We start from the raw sequence: 16974 nt of genomic DNA on the forward strand, positions 1-16974 counted from the left end.
AAAAAAACGACTACTCAAATAGATATCCTGCACCAACCAATTACGCAGCAAATAACCGGTTGGGCATTGAATGTAAAATGCTAAATTTACTAGACTCAATTAGTTCAGGAACAACGGCACATGGAGTGAAATTTTGTATCAAAATTATGGTAATTTGTATTTACCGGGAAATCATAAAACAAATTCTAGTCAACGAAAAATCGTGGATAGGGATTAGGCAACTTAAAAGAAATCAATGGAGCAAATGCTACCGGCAAATGCAGGAAAAAAATTCTAGTTAGCGCAAGTTCCTGGAAAGGCTTTGATAAAAATGCTGGCCAGTCAACATATAATTTCAGGTTTGTGGAAAATTTTTACGGGAAACCAGGTCATCTCAGGTTAGTTCAATTCTGCCCTATATTATCTGATGTACGATATAGGATAGAAAATAGTTTCAGGTCAATTTAGTATCCGAGAAAATGTTGAAAGAAACTCAGGTAACTAAGTTCAAGCTTCTGAGAAATTTCAGGAAGGAAGAGCTTAGGCCAGTTCAGCTAATTCTAAAGCTTCGTTCGGGCAGGGGAAACAGGATTAACATCAGATTAGTTCAGATTACTTAAAAGTCGTGAGAGCATTCAGGTTCATTACAGAGCATTTAGAGAAGCTATAGTTGAAATATATGCCGACTTAGCCCCTGACTTCGCATTGTTGTGCCCACTGAATTTTTTCTAATTGTGAGACTAAAAGCAGGTAAAATACCGCTTCACGTTTAATTTGTAACGGTGTACTTCATGCGGAATATTAATTTAATAACAATTCATATTACTCTTAATAACAATATTGAAACAAGTTTTTAAAAATATGTGGTAGAACCTGAATACTTTTTAGAATATAATTTGCTATTGATTTCTATGGGTAATTTTTGACTGTTGATGATGATTGGTCACGTTTTGGTCCTAAGTGTTAAAGTTTCACTGTTGTGATCTACAATGACTTTAGTAATCATTGTAGATTACAGAAATACAAAGTAGTGAGCAAAGTAAACGGTATTAAACAAAATAGTAAACTTTGTAGTATTATTATTATGGAGCTTCCTAACGACTTTTGTTGATCTCGTAACTTTTTCGGTTTACCTGTGCAAAATATAAGTTCGCAAAAGTTTAAAATAATGTAATAAAACGTAATTGAGCTAAAATTTACCGAAAAGAATGTGCCTTGTATAATAGATGTAGTATTGGCGTTGAGCATTGAAATTAGAAGTGAGCGCTATTTGCGAAAAAGTCCATGGATCATTACAATCAGTATTTAGAGATTTCCGATAATTCTTTTATTAACAGTATTACAATAATAGTTGTGTCTCTTTTTAAATGAACAATTTGAAGAAAACGTTTAAATTTATCCAGAGAGTCTACTGAAAATTACATATACATTTTTGGTGTTCATTTCATTGCTCCTATTTATAATATTGATATAAAATGCGAAAAATTCCCTAGAAGGGTAAGTTTCTTTGTATATTTCAATCTACATTTAAAGGTTAACCTCGAGAGATACGTGAAAATAAAGTACCTGGGAAAGTGACTTCGAATGTGCAATATTAGATGAGACGTTGCCTCATTTTTTTCAAACCTGGGCCGAAAGGCAATTGTTTTCGGAAATTGGATAACGTCTGAAAAATGTCCGAAGCCGGAACAAGCAGAGTTTTCCGTAAGTCGAAAGAGCACGTCTTAAAGGATTAAGTGTTGGTATTTACCCGGAATAGGGTCAATTCTTCTTGGCCATCTCACTGATTCGAGAATAAGCCGGGCCCTTTTATGGTTCAGGTGCGATTCGGGATTTAATCGAAAAAGCGAGCTTTAACTTCTCATTAACTCCCTGAGCGAATGAAGATTAATTGAAATCGAAAACGGCCTTTTAATTTCGACTCAACTTTGAACCGTGATTTCTTTTCGATTCGCATTATTAAAACGGATTTGCGTATAGCCGCCGCAGTGCACTTTGATTACGACCAATGCGGACCTCTTTCGATCGAAAAAATAACGAAAAAGGTCCCGAAATGAGGGAGGTCGATAAGGATTTTTTTATTGTTATATTTTATGAAGTTGCCAATCACGCAAGCTGGTCACGTCATGCTACGCGCAACTAAATTTATTATCTTTCGACCGCACCACCGTTCAATATTCCGGCACATTCCTCCTTTAGTTCCAGGATACCAACACCTTTCTCGTGTTCTACTTTTATAATGGATTTCTTTCCTGCTAAATTTCTTTTTAAAGTACGGGCCTTTGCCACACTTGTAACAGATCCAACTTGAAACCGACAGGAATTTGACGATTTGAAATCTCTTCACGTAGACCGACAATACTCATGACTTACACACACATCATGAAGGTAAAATATTACCCAATTTGGCCGGTGTCCGGTAATGACTCTCAATATCCGAGCTCTACAGGAATAGCATCGCCCGAGTAAAAAGTATAAAAGATCTCAAAGGAGCAGCATCCACACCCCAGCTGGTGCCGGGCAAGACAAATCGTCGTGATGTATAGTTTTGTTTCGGCACCCTTAAAGTCGCAATTAATCATAATTACTATAGAAGGGAAGATAGGCTTAAGAAACTCCTCTCCATTGATATTGTAATGATAGTTGCAAAATAAGAACATTTCCTGGGATTAATCTTAAATTTCAACAGGCTTTGATCGGTGTAAATAACATTATAACTCTGTTGTTATTTTTGCCATTTTTATTTTTGGCATATTAAAAACATGAGTTATTGTCGTTATTTAATTTACAAATTAATAAAATGTGTCTGATATATACGAAAAGAAAATGGCCAAAATGGAAGTTGTATAAAGGACCATAAACAATAAGGTCCCCTCGAGGTGCGGACTTAACGTCAACCGCTATATAAAAAGTTTTATATTGTCGTTGTTCCCTAAACAGTTTTGAAAGATTTTCTGTAGGAACTTAATAGAATAATACCTTATAAAAAGTTTCCGAAATGAACGTTCGGGGCGGCGTAACGGCCTGAAAATTGGAAAAGAAAACTAACTTTACTTTTTGTTGCAGGTTTCGGGTTTGTAACATTTCAAAGCGAGGACGTCGTTGACAAAGTTTGCGAAATTCATTTCCACGAGATTAACAATAAAATGGTAAGTTTTGCTCGTTTTTTGTACACATCCATTTCGGTTTTTAACGCTAAGAGCATTGTAATACGAAAAGAGATCGAAATTTGTGTTAATCAATAATTTAGTTCCTGAATTACAAAAACTATGAGCTAAAATTAAGTATCTTCAAACATACCAAAATTTGTTTTTGGAAATTCTTCTATTCGAAAATGTTAGAGCATTGAATAAATACATGTGTTAATAACAACAAGCTTTCTAATCTTACAAGGCTTATCGCTTATTAATCCTCTAAATGCACGTTTCAAGTTATAATCTCTTTGAGAAATTAAATTATAAACTTCATCGCTTTGCGGATTATCAAGAGGCAGATTTTAATTATGCCACTGTTTTCAATTTTATTTAATATCCCCTCCCCCCCCCCCCCCTCCTTCTTACAAAAGACACTGTCAGTCATTTAAGTTGGGATTGGATTGAGGGGTGGCAGTTAAGAGAAGAGAAGTGTGTTACTTGAAACTGAAAGATTATCAGTTTAGGTTCAGTTTAAATCTGAAATTAATTTGTATGTGAGATGATACTTGCTGCGTCAGGGAAAATTTGATTTTGACTTTGTTATATTTGCCTAGAAACAAGGGTATGTACACAGACATCGGTCTAATTTCTACTCAAGAGAAATTAAGATCAACTCGTATTGCCATAAGATTCTATTATAGACTGTCGTGAGAATTGTATTTCAAAGGAACTTTTCTGCTATCTGGAAACAAACACCTTCTCCAAACATAGTAAAATTAGGTAATTTACTTCAATAATGAAAATAAAGTTTTTTCTTAATTAATTTAAACAAAAATTTCTTTTTCTACAACTTTCAGCACATTGCTGTGTTACTGATTTAAATGTTATATCGAAATAAGCTTATTATCCAAGGCTTCGTACCGGTACCATCACATGACTGCCTATACACAGTATTTCGTGCTTGGTGTATAATTTATTTTCACTGTGATAATGTACGAGTCACTTTATGTTTGTAGAATCTATGGTCGACTTCACTCTCAAATCTCAATGTTCTGGCATTTAATACTTTATTTACGTAGTTTAACATTCCAGAGATAAGCTTTTTGTAGATCGAGAGTCATGACATAAATTAACGCTTAAAGTTGTTTGCGACATTCAACACATTTCTAATTCAAGAAAGAGCAATTCTAAGACCGCTCTCAAAGTGGAAATACGTACCAAGCAACGCATTGTGGAAATTTGCAGCATACTTGATTGTCAACATTGGAAATGCAAACCGCATTTTCTCTGACTTGTTGCCCTTGCCCCAATTTTCTCCAATTGTACGGCACCGCAAAACTGTACAATGAGGACCAGCGAAAGCAATCTACTACTACGATAAACTTCAGCGACAACAACATCCCAATATATTCAAAACGTTATTGCTTGTAAGGTCTTCGCAATTCAATATCATGTATCAAACGTTTAGATCCACTTTCTCAAAGGGGATAATTAAAATTAAGCGGAGTTTCTGATGTTTTTTCCAAGCCAACACTAAAAGATACTCTCCATGACGGCCGAGGTTATTAATGACACCCCATAATAAACGAACTCCCGAACTCCTCGGCAACTCGGACAAAAAGCTCGGGCCACTTAAAAGTTTTCTCTCGACCTGGCCGGCTTTCCACTTACGATTTCGGTCATAAATATTACTTCAGAAATTTGAATTCGGACCGGTGCTTTCTGAATTTCAATAAAGTGGAGCGGATTCAGCCTGAAGGATACCTGAAATGGATTTCGAGCCCCTGGGATGGGAGTCAAAATATGTTTTGGCCCCGTCAGTTTTGGGGAAAAATGATACGTTTTAATATGGGAATCTTGTAGCAGTATAATGCTGCACTTTAATGCAACAATAATCATGCATATTAATTTAACATTAATAATCTTGTCTTGACGTAATCATATTTTCGTTCCACAATTTGAGATGTTATATGAGAACAAAACCGTCTATTTAGTAGAGAAAGGAAATATTCCTAATATCGAATATCTGATTTACCAATCTTCATCTTGCTTCATCAGTAGTCTGTTCTGTTTCATCGAAAATGTCGCACCGGAATAATTAGATACTAGATGCCTTCCATCTGAGATATAATTACATTCTCTCAATAAATATCTTAGGGAAGCTGGGATTTTATTCTAGATTGCTATTAAGACCCGATACTGAATTCACCCACCTCTCATTTCCTGGCATCGGTGGTTCACATCAAAAAATTAAAGAATTGAAGAAGGAATTTAAATTTAATATCAGACTTCATATAAGGTGTTCAAACAAAAGATACAAAGCATAAAATGGTGCTTAACTCAAAAAAACATCACACCCTGTATATGACTATCGATGACTTTGACAGTTTGTTGTGTGTTTTGTTGTATAGAGGATGTTGAAGAAAATAAGTGTACGAAATTTCCAAAATTTATCTTAAGGCATACGTGAAAAAGACGCAAAATATGAAACTTTGCCAGTTTGTATAAAAATTATGACGTTATTCCGAAGGGCTTGAAATTGAAAGCATCTTGAATAAATAAAAGAACAGGTAGAATTTTAAACACAACAAGTATGCCAATACTCCGAAAACAAATAAACTGCAATACATAGAGGGTCAAAAGTCTCGCAAAAATTCGTTAAAAATTGAAAGAAATATTTTTCATGAAAATACCGGAACACGTCAAATATTGTTTTTAGTTGTGCATTTTTGACATAACAGACATGTATGCAAGGTTACCCATGTAGTAGATAAATGTACTTTTTCATTTTTTTTTTATAGAACCCCATATATCATATTATGACGTTTTTGAATTCTTTGAGAAATTCTGAACGTATTTCATGCAATATACCCACGTCTAACTTCAATAGTTTTAAAAAAATACAAAAACTAGCGGATGATTAATATTTAAAAAATAATAATGTAAATTGCCATAATTATTGTATTAAATGTTCGAACTGTGCCCTGACTGTGACTTCCTGACAGTGGGCAAGCCACAATTCAAATTCCTCCAGAACTTTTCTTATCATTTGAAGAGATATTTGTTGAGCTTCTTGAGTAATTTTATTATTTAACTCTTCTATATTGTTAGACTTATTTAAATACACACTATGTTTCAGACAACCACATAAAGAAGTCCATAGGGATGAGGTCAGGCGATCTAGAAGGCCACTCTAAGTGCAAATATTTCAATGACTGTAGAATTTAGATATGGATATGTTATATGAAATACGTTCAGAATTTGTCAAAGAACTCAAAAACGCCATAATATACATTGGGTTTCATTATAAAAAAGAAAACATGAAAAAGTACATTTATCTACCACATGGGTTACCCTGTATACATGTCTGTTACGTCAAAAATGCACAACTAAAAACAATATATGACGCGTTTCAGCATTTTTATGAAAAATATTTCCTTCAATTTTTAACGAATTTATGTGGGACTTGGTCTTCTATAGTATATAGATAAATACTTTATTATCATATTTCCTGTGGTGCCTCGGTACCGTGATTCAACTCATAAACTGTACGCTTGCAAAAAAGGGTGTAAAAGTACCTGGATGTTTGGAGGCCATTACATCGTTGCTATTATTCATTCTACGACTCGCACCTTTATGTGTATATTTTCGTATCGATATCGATTCTTAGATGCTTCAGCCCAGTGGTAGCGCAGCGACAAATAAGATAATCGTAATCCGGAGCTATTAATACACATAACACACATTTATTGATAGAAAAGGCATCCAACAGAGAAACATTTTCGTTCCTTATTGTCATAAACCTTACATTTTGTTGTGCGTTTTTTCTCATAGGTCTATTAGCCTTTTTTTTACTATTTTGCAGAGAACTATCACCACCTAAAATAAAACGATAAACAATGGGCAATGAGTTGATAAATTAAATATTGTTTCATATATACATTCGCCACTTTCAATCAGCCCCCGTAGCGTAATAGGAACAAGCAACAAAAGGAATCCGATTTTAAAACAGCTTGTTATGGCATTGAATAGACGTCCTAACTAACAATTTAAGCAAATTGAAATTACCACCGGCATATTGAATATGAAAACAAGATATAATTAGCTATTTGTCCTGAATAAACGTGACTTCGTTCGTGGAGGCTCCACGTGATCAGTCTTTTGTCCTCCGGAAATTAACGAGGTTTCGCATAAATTTCCAGTTAGTTTCAGTTGACGTAAAAGAGTAGCTTCGGGTCTTTGTCATAATGGGTTTTGTTTCTGTGGAATACCCACACAACGACCTTGGTCGAGGTAAATAGTGTTATTAATGGGGAAGGTCGCTGAAGATTGTAGTTTTAAAAGGAACTTTTAAAGCTATTTGTATTGTCTTTAATTGCAAACGCCGGAAGACAATTTGTGATCGCCAAGTATAATCATAGAAACAAATTAAATTTTAAGATTTCTTCGAATTAATTATGTAAATCCGACACTTCATCCTCGGAAGTTTTCCTCCTTGAATTGCAAAACAACTACTTTCCGAGCCAGCAAGCACTTTTTATCTGTTTAGTTCTGGAACAAAATGTAGCACGTCTTTCAGGGGAGAAATTTCCACGTTAGAGAAAATTGAAAATGCTTGTTAAATTCTTTAGGTAGATAGTGATAGAGTTAATGGGATATATCCGGGCTCTCTTAAGGTAATTTCGAATTGGCCATTATTTCCATTAGGCGAGTGTTGCTCGTTTTCTCGCTGCCAGGATACATAATTCTTCCATGGATTATTCAAGCAGTTAATTTGAATTCCTTTACATTTAGGAATGATTTGCCACAACACAACCGTTAAACTAGCTTGCGGGGATCTTTTTAATGTGCTCTTTGTATCATTAAAAGCGCCGAGGAAAGATTACCCAGGGAATTTTATGGGCTTCCCCAAAGGGCCGAAGATAGGTTTTTCTCAGTTCTATTCCTAAATTTATCTATATCTGATTAGGACCTTGTCCGCCTATATATTGCCCTTTCGGTCCCTTTCGAGATATAAAGCTCCGTCCTGTTCATAGAAAGCTATCATTTCAGACATCACCGATTAAAGTTGCATGAAAGAGAGAATAAGGAGTGAGAGGGGGTAGTTAAATTGCATTTTTAACACTCGACATTGGAAACGCCAACAATAGAGAATTATTCAACGTCTTCCAAATTTAAATCTCCAAGCAGTTTTTCTCGAGGCTCAGTGCTCGAAAACGCTTCTTCTCTCCAAGATTTATAAGGGGTCGATTTTATAGTGCATCCTACACAATTAAACAAGTCCAATTAAGGGCGACAGAATCGCCCGAAATTCTTTTCTGTCGAAAGTAATTTAGGTCAAAAGGGAAGGCGCAAAGGAACGGTCGACATTATGGCGCTTTCGGGGTCGCTACTGCTGCCGCTCCCGCTATTCTTAAAAGCTGATAAAGTTTCTTTGAGCGCCTCTGGAAGTTTAATTGGCCGTAGTAATCTTTGAGATTTAGAGTGAAGATTGAATGTCGTTCAGGTTTTTTTTTTCGATAGGTTTGTATTGAAAAGTAGCTGTCTTTAACGTTGCTTAGAAAATTTAATGCCAGGACCACAATAAATATGAAGCGGTTTTATTATTTGGTTGAAATTGTAGAATATCTTATAATGGGGTAAAAATCTGTTAGCCTTGACAAACCTAGATCAAAGGGACGGTGTTGGCAAATAGCGACAAATGTGATTGTGAATACGAGCCAAGTGAGCGAGCAAAAACATATCATTAGCCTCCGTCTACGCTTAGAGATTATTTTCATAATTAGTAATCTTTTTCTATGGACATTTATATAATATAGTGCTAATTCTCTCGCTTGCTCAGATGGTCTGGGCCCAATTCAAGATCTGTCCCATTAATTCTTCAAATATTTTTGAGAAGTCAGTGCCTAGCGTTGGAAGTCTCCTAGAACGTTCTTGAAGCTCTCTTGCTCTTCTCTAAATATTCCGATTCAAGCATGCGACCTATATCTTTCTTGCAATTATTCTACACAAATTATGTTTTAAATGGAATTTTTAAATTTTTTTCAAGCAAGTGAAAGAGCAGAAGACCTTTCACAGTGTGTCCATTATGAAATCTTTGTAGCAATGGAATTTTTTTTTATTGGGTTCACCTTGATATATCTTTCAGTGATTTAATTAAATTCATATGATTTAATGCAGTAAACCTTAGTAACAATTTATTCCAAAATCCTGATATAGAGGTATTCATTCGGTGACCGCATGAACATTTTTTAATATTAATTTTTTCTTGTTTCAGGTTGAGTGCAAGAAAGCGCAGCCTAAAGAAGTGATGCTGCCCGCGAATCTAGCCAAAACCCGTGCCGCAGGCCGTGGCGCTTATGGTGAGTTGCTAGTGCTGAATCCGGCGGCGGCAGCCGCGGCCGCCGCCTCCAACGCTGCAGCACTCCGCTACGCACCGTACCCACCCGTGTTGCCAACCGCCGCCACGGTACATCACGTGCCGTCGGCAGCGTTGCCTCTGGCCACGATTGCCGTGGCCCCGGCTTCTACGCCGCTGCATTACGCCACGCACGCCCTCTACGACGTGTCCGGCTGCAAACGGGTTTTTGCTACTGGACCGGCCTTGAGGCCAGTGGCGGCGGCCAGGGCCCCGCCCACTTTAACCTACAGCATGAGCGATTTATTGGGCGTCCAGGGGCTCGATATCGGCACCCTCTATACTACGCCTTTGTAAATTCCTCAAGACACTCCTACCAATTTAGAGCAGATCTAGATTAGCCTAATTTTGTTTACTCAAATTACATTTCCGATATAAAACAATCAGAGGTAGAACAACTAAAAGATTAGGTAATCTATTTTTTCAAAAATGGTAGATTTTTATAATGGAGTAGATCAGATTCCAGTAGCAAAAGCCCGTCCTCGAATAGACATTTCCTTAGATGATCATCCGTTACACTGCAGCTTAAGATACACTTTAAGTTCATGAAATTTCACCGTGTCTGATTGGAGCTGTTATGTGTACAAAGTCAAGCAAAGATTAGTATTTTACACCAGTTCTTTTGACTCCAACATTTTTCTCTTATAAATCGGAAGTGGCTTATTACAAAAGAATTTAACCGTGCACTATTAAGGTCTCTTTTCTATACCTTTTTTTAAAAAGTTTATAAAAGTATTTTTAAACGGCCCTATCAATTCTTTTCTATTGAGGCATGTTTCTGAGATATGTAGTGTATCACTATCTCTTTTTTTTGGTGGTCATAGCTAAATTTTTTCGTTTTTGAGTAAAAACTATTATTCTCAGTGAACATTACTGACATGACACAGGCCAATGTTTTTTAATTACTTAAAACGAGTTTTTTTTCTTAAATGTTGTAAAAATGTTCAAAAAGGTACTAGCAAGAGCTAAAAAAGCATGTAACAACAGCTGAAACAATAAAGCGCTTCAATAGCTACGTATCTGGACCACAAATGATATAACTTGATAATTGATTATTTAAATGATGTCTGCATTTTATGTTTACAATTTATTTTTTTCTCTTTTATTATTAATATGTCCTTTTTCATAATTTATATACAACTGAGCAAATTACTAGAAACAGGAAAACTCACCATCCATTAAATTTACTGGGACGTTTATCAGGTTCTCTATGACCTTTGCTTGGCTTTTGGTTGGCAAACCCGTTATTTGCCAACCAAAATGACCTATGTAACATCTCTAGGTGTAGTTAGGAACCCATTTTTGTATAGCAAGAAATCGAAAACTAAGTCGGGGCAGTAGTAAATCCTTTTCAGGTCCTGGTGCTTACGTTCCCTGGTCCTTTTGGGGAGTTCGTCCCGGTCTCATCTATGTAATGCCATAGCCCTACAAAGGTGCGACCTAATCTTTTGTATAGTACCTGTACCTTTAGTCTTTAGATTAACATTACTCTGTAACCGTTAGATACTTCTCTATTTACATATCTCGATATTCCCTTGAACTTCACTTGAATGTTTTGTATTTGGCTTAGAAAAGGTTTCAGCCTCAAACGTTCAAGTTTATATCAGGCTTAGATCACTAAGATATTTAACAAAAGATTTAGCTAGGAACTAATTATTTCTCCGATCGTATGTTACTTGCGCATAGTTGATAAAGATAGCTAGTCATAGTTGTTGAGATATGTAAAATAGCTTCAGCCCCAAAGCGGTTATTGTACTTCTTGTGTTGTTGGAGCTTGGGGAGAGTGGCCTGAACATGGAAGAACTGCAAGTCTAAGTATACCACTTACTAATGATGTTACCGTGCAAATACCAATAGTTTAGACAGTTTTTAGTACAACGTTACATATATCTATAGATTATTCTATTTAACAATGTTGCTGAGTAATAGATAATATTAATAGAGATTTTCAACATATCTGTCCCTGGCTCAGACTTAGAGTAGCGATAGTCTAGTCATTGTAGCTTAGTCGAATGTACTGCAGTCAAACTGATTTTAAGAGATGAATAACAGTCCTGAAGCTAACCAGTTGCTTTCGCGGTATTGTGTTTTACGGTCGTACTGTAGTTTTAGACACGTAGTTGAAATTTCATGAATGCTTTTTATAATTTTTTTCATTCTTAGCTAACAATAGATTTTATTTATTTTGTATTTAAATGTCCTCTATATTAATCATCCATAAAAGCCTTTCAACCGACCACTAATCGTAATTTTTTGTTTTTTAGATTTTATGTGGTCTCTGGGAGCTCTTCCAGACGGTAAGTGTATTACACATTCAAGAAGCGATTTTTTAAACATCACCTTTTGCATCATTATAAATAAGTCAGTCATTAATTAAATTGCTCTCCGATGTAAATGCGGGCTAGAATTAATGAGGTCCTGTTTTGACATCGTGGCTGGTGAACGTAAATTTTAATTAAAAATAAGTCTTTCAACTCCGATAATTACTGCGTCTAATTACTAAAAAAATTATTAAACACAAACATCAAAAACATCGATATAAAATTTCATTACTGGGCCGAGGGAATTTATGTGATATTCTTAATCTTTTAATTAATCCATGGCCATTATCGATGCTGCGGTATAATAAAAATACCCATTAAAATGGATTATTTAATAAAGAGTTATTGCGGTGTTTTTGAGTTAAAATGTTCCTCTTTATCCTCAGGTTGTTTAAAGGCATTGCTTTGCTTGGAAAAGCGTATTTTATATTTCTCTCACTTCCGGTAATTAAATATTTGTTAAGTTTGATTCTATTCAAGGTCTTAATGTTCAAAATTAGCAAAATTAGACTTATGAAAAAGTTTTTCGCAATTCCTGCCACTTGTCCAGCTTGGGCATCCGAATGTTCTTAATTCATCTCTTGCATTTTGTCCTTTCCAAGCAACCAAATTAAGTCATGCCTTTTAATCAAGTTTTATTTCATATTTTTCCTTTTTATGTAAAACTGCGCAAAGACATGAAACACCAGGACCCCAAATATTATTATTCTGTATTATTTCTTTGACCAATTTTAAATCTTTATAAAAATTCGTCTTTACTTCTTTGAAGGATCATTAGTAATTACTTCTTTGCCGATTTCTTTACTCTAAAAGATTTTCAGTCATTTCAAACCACTGATTATTCGTAAAAAATTATTCTTTCACTCATTCCTTTGTCATGAATATCTCTTACGAACGAGGCTCCTCTTTGATATCTTATAAAACAAATTGGATTTTGTACCTCCTCACTCTAGATGCACGTCAAATAGCTTTATTTTACACAGCTTTAATATACAACTCTTTAATTTCAAAATTATCTGACCCCATTATTCCCTTTTGGGATTCACACTGACACCTGACCAGAACGTGTACACAGTCAAAGTTGGAATGATTCACTTTATTTCCAAAACGGGCTCCATCTAAACTAATGCCGCTAATCGTGCATGGGATATCTGTTAGGACGCTCAACCACCTCACATTAAATATACCTAAAGTTACGTTATCTTTATCCGTGTTATTTTTAATTTAAAGGTCCATTAAATTTAATTGTACATAAAACTGCTTGTCATTAGTGGGAAGTTAAAGCTACTCAAACCGACAATTTTCAAATGCCAATAAGGGATTTTTATGTAATTTTCTTTTACTCACCTCGAATAATTTCAATTGGTTTTAAAATGTGCATGAATTGAAAATTAACTATCGAAAATACTAAGTTTCGTGTCGCTGGACATACAGAGTGACATGAATTAAGTGAACTACAGAAGTATTGTAGATATAGCAAAATGTACAGATTTTTGTTCCGATTCATATAATTATCTTAAGAAAAAAATTGAAAAAGAAGGTTTCAAAATATGACAAAGAAATTCCAATTATGAATTTCAATAATCATAAATTACGTCTACATACTAAGCGATATTTGCTAAGAAGGACATGAAATGCTTGCTACTCCGTCACATCAATTCGATTTTAACATCATAAAGTTAGTAGAGAATATTTGGAACCTTGAAATATCAAGAATAATTGTAGACAGGTTTTGGAAATTCAGATCGTGAGATCAATACATTTTTGCACTTTAACATTTTTTCTTCCTGTACTCAATAGTTTATGCGAATTATGTCTTAACAAACTAGAATAGTATATTGTTGGATGAGCTTATAATTGAAGAAACTAACATCCCTAGTGGAGAAGTTTATTCCTGAGAGAATGATGCACATTACATCCCAGTATAATACTACACTTTGTCCACGGCTAAATATTCGTACTTTTCGCGCAAATTGACTAAAAAAGCAGAATACATTGTTGTTTACCATTTAACGTTAAATCCCAATGCATGAGTCGGCCAAAAGTAAATTGAATTTTCTTAATTTTTCTAGGACTTTCTTGTCTTCTGATTTACTTTTGCTTTTTTAGCGATTTTCAGGTCCATTTCCATTCCATTTTAAAAACAATGTCTGATCGATTTGACTTCAAACCGTTAAATAATTAACAATTTTGACGTTTCACCATTGCAGCTGCGTAGTCGCGTTGCCATGTTGAAACTTCAAATTCACGTCATCAACATTGAACATGGAAGTTTTATTAGGCCTATTTCGAAGGGAAATATGTGTTTGAGGGGCTTTGGGTATTTCGTGTTTATTGAGCGTTATAGAATACGCATTCTATCACGCTCGATAGCATTTGTTGCACTATAGAGATAAATAGGTCTTCTCACGTGTAAACAGATAGATGTAAAATTATGATATTGTTAGACTGGCGTGAACAAATTTATTTTCTAATGATTTAATTTGTGTGGGAACTAAATAATGTAATTGTTGAGTTGCAACCGTGAAAGTAAACATAACCACACTACACCTGCATCAAATAACCACAATTATAACAAAGTTCTCTACAATTCACCACATATTAGGGATTTTGTTATGCTTAACAACCTTTAACACATTGAGGGGGAAATCTGCGCATGACCCGAATAACTATGGCCATAGGGGACACCATTTTTTGTGCTCTAAAAAGTCTATACTATGGACTAAAAAAAAAAGAAGAGCATTGCATACAGAGGAAAGAATAATTACTGTTATGAAAATGCCTTAGCTGTGTCGCAAAAAAATTGAGACCAACTGACTCCAGAAAAGTGGAAGGAGTGAATAAAATTTACAAATAAAATTATATTGGATTATAAAATAGAAGTAATTTGTAGACAGTCATATTCATTTAGTAGATAGTAATTCAGTAGTTTTCATAGAAACAATCAAATGCAGATTGTGCTTTATTCGGTTTATGATATTTATGACTATTGTGCTGCTTATGAAGTCGGATGGTCATTCATAATTTGTCTTTAAATGACGAAAAACAAAAGTCCAGGTAACTTTGCTTCGAGGATGAATTTCATAGAATTAACGATGTAAATGCAGAGCATGAGATAACAGTACGTATTTTGATCTATTGGTCGTTATAGCGTAAAAAATCAGAGTCCAGATACTTTAGATATAATGAAATAAGTGGAAAGTACTGTTTCCTTTCTTTACTCTTATGGCAACTATCCTCCAGGTAAAATTATCAATACTTTGGGATTGCAGCTCTTACGAAGCTGAAAGGTCACAAGCAGAGTAACTTTTTCAGACAATAAGAGTCACTCGATCAAAATACTTGCAGCATTTATCTGAAAGTTTCGCTCTCGCTCTGTCTCCATAGAAACGATTAAATAAACGCAGACCATAGGTTGCTTTTATGGAATCTTATAGGCTGCTAGATAAAGTTACCAGTTCTTTAATCTATAAGCCCTTCAAATTTCAACATAATTTATTAATATAAACTTTCTATTTGCAGGTTTCCCAGCGGCCGCTTATGCAGCATACGCGGCCGGCCGTGGCTACTCGGGCTACCCTAGTTTCGGACTGCCCTATCCTACAGGTAATGCCCTTCATCCTCTTCAACCTATCTTATCATTGCCGCTAGATCACGCTCACCCTTTATATGGGGGCGGAGCCGCGGCGTTGCACGCCCTGCCCCTGTGAGCGATTCGTCCGGCTTTGGCGCATGCGCCAGTCACGCGCCACGTTTTGCTCGTGCGCAAGCGCTAAAGCCAATTCCTTGTTTCATTTATGATCTTAATGATGAGCAGGTTTCTGTTTATTCTTTGGTTTTTCCGATTGCGGTTGAGGTTAGGGAGGCGATATAGGTTAGGTCAGATATAGGAGTTTCAATAGCAGTTATTGGCATATATGCCTGGTAGACTAACCATATTATATTAACAGTAGAGGTGTTGTAAAGGGCAAATAGTATGTGTATCGTAGTATGTTAAGGAATAGATAAAGCCAAAAAGTAGTTTCTGTTTCGCAGAATATTAAGGATGTAAAATCTTAATATTGATGGGTTTTCAAGGCAGTTATTATTAGAACTTGTTGATCAAGTAACAGAGAAAACTAATTAGATTACAGTTGCCACAATGCTTAGCTTTAGCTAGTCGTTTCCACTGCATATCGTTTTGACTTTTTTTTAAGAGTCTCATCAATGTGATAATAAAAATAAATCATTATTTCTGTGCCAAAAATGATTTTCTATAGTGAAAGATTTTTTACGTAATTTTGAACCAAAACGTTCATTTGTTACAGCTGAAGGAATGTAATTTTGGCAACATAAAATATTGTTAAAAAATAGCAATCCTTTTATATCGAAAAAAGAGAAAACTTTTCAAGTTCATTGGAGATTATTTTCATATAGTTTTATACTTCGATGATATTTCATATTTTAATGATATTAGTTACTTGTACACAGAACTACATTCTTTCACATCACAATTCGTTTATCGCATTTTCGAAAACAAAATTCGACTTGTTCCTATTTGAAAAGAAAATCTTCTAGCTTAAGTGTTTCTGCCAAAAATACGCAAACGTCCCTTCTTCCATCCCTATTAAAATACTTTCACTAAGTAAGTACAAAAAAGGATTTTCTTGCGTTCATTCGGTAATACTAGTTTCTATTGATTTTATTATTGAGCGCGTGAAGAGTTTTCCCGTATCTACAAGTCAATCACAGGGGCAGGGTTTATATAGGGCAAAATCATATCGTTGTTGAAAACGTCCGAATACTAGGCGTGCCCATTTGCATTGAGGCTTTATTGCATTTCAAACCTAAGATCGTTCAAGTTAGTTGCGACCGCCATCTACCTATTGCAGTTGTAAAATCACTGCCTAAAAATAATTTTAAGCGATGGCGCCACTGAACGCTTGTTTCTGCATTAAGAATTCGCTTTCGCTGTTTGGATGCTCTTAGGTAGAACTTCAAAGAGCCATTTTTTAAACCTGAGATAATTACGTATCTAAATTTTGCCTAATAATAATTATTCTGACCTAATGCAATTTAGCGCATTGAATAAATATAGCCAACGAGCGACGCAAACATCGGCACGACAAACACACTCTCGCCG

The 16974-nt window shown here is 35.2% G+C and overlaps 1 protein-coding gene across 5 annotated transcripts in view; it reads left to right on the forward strand.

Annotated features, from left to right (window-relative positions):
* The window catches only part of Rbp6 (RNA-binding protein 6), a 371923-nt gene that overhangs the window by 330364 nt on the left and 24585 nt on the right, over positions 1-16974 (forward strand). For all 5 annotated transcript variants that reach the window (XM_066391971.1, XM_066391972.1, XM_066391973.1 and 2 more), the window contains 4 exons: positions 3046-3128; positions 9391-9475; positions 11796-11828; positions 15375-15458. In XM_066391971.1, the coding sequence (XP_066248068.1) occupies positions 3046-3128; positions 9391-9475; positions 11796-11828; positions 15375-15458 (285 nt within the window). The remainder of the gene's footprint in view (positions 1-3045; positions 3129-9390; positions 9476-11795; positions 11829-15374; positions 15459-16974) is intronic.

Source organism: Euwallacea similis, chromosome 7, assembly GCF_039881205.1.
Source record: "Euwallacea similis isolate ESF13 chromosome 7, ESF131.1, whole genome shotgun sequence".
In the NCBI taxonomy this organism is placed as follows: domain Eukaryota; kingdom Metazoa; phylum Arthropoda; class Insecta; order Coleoptera; family Curculionidae; genus Euwallacea; species Euwallacea similis.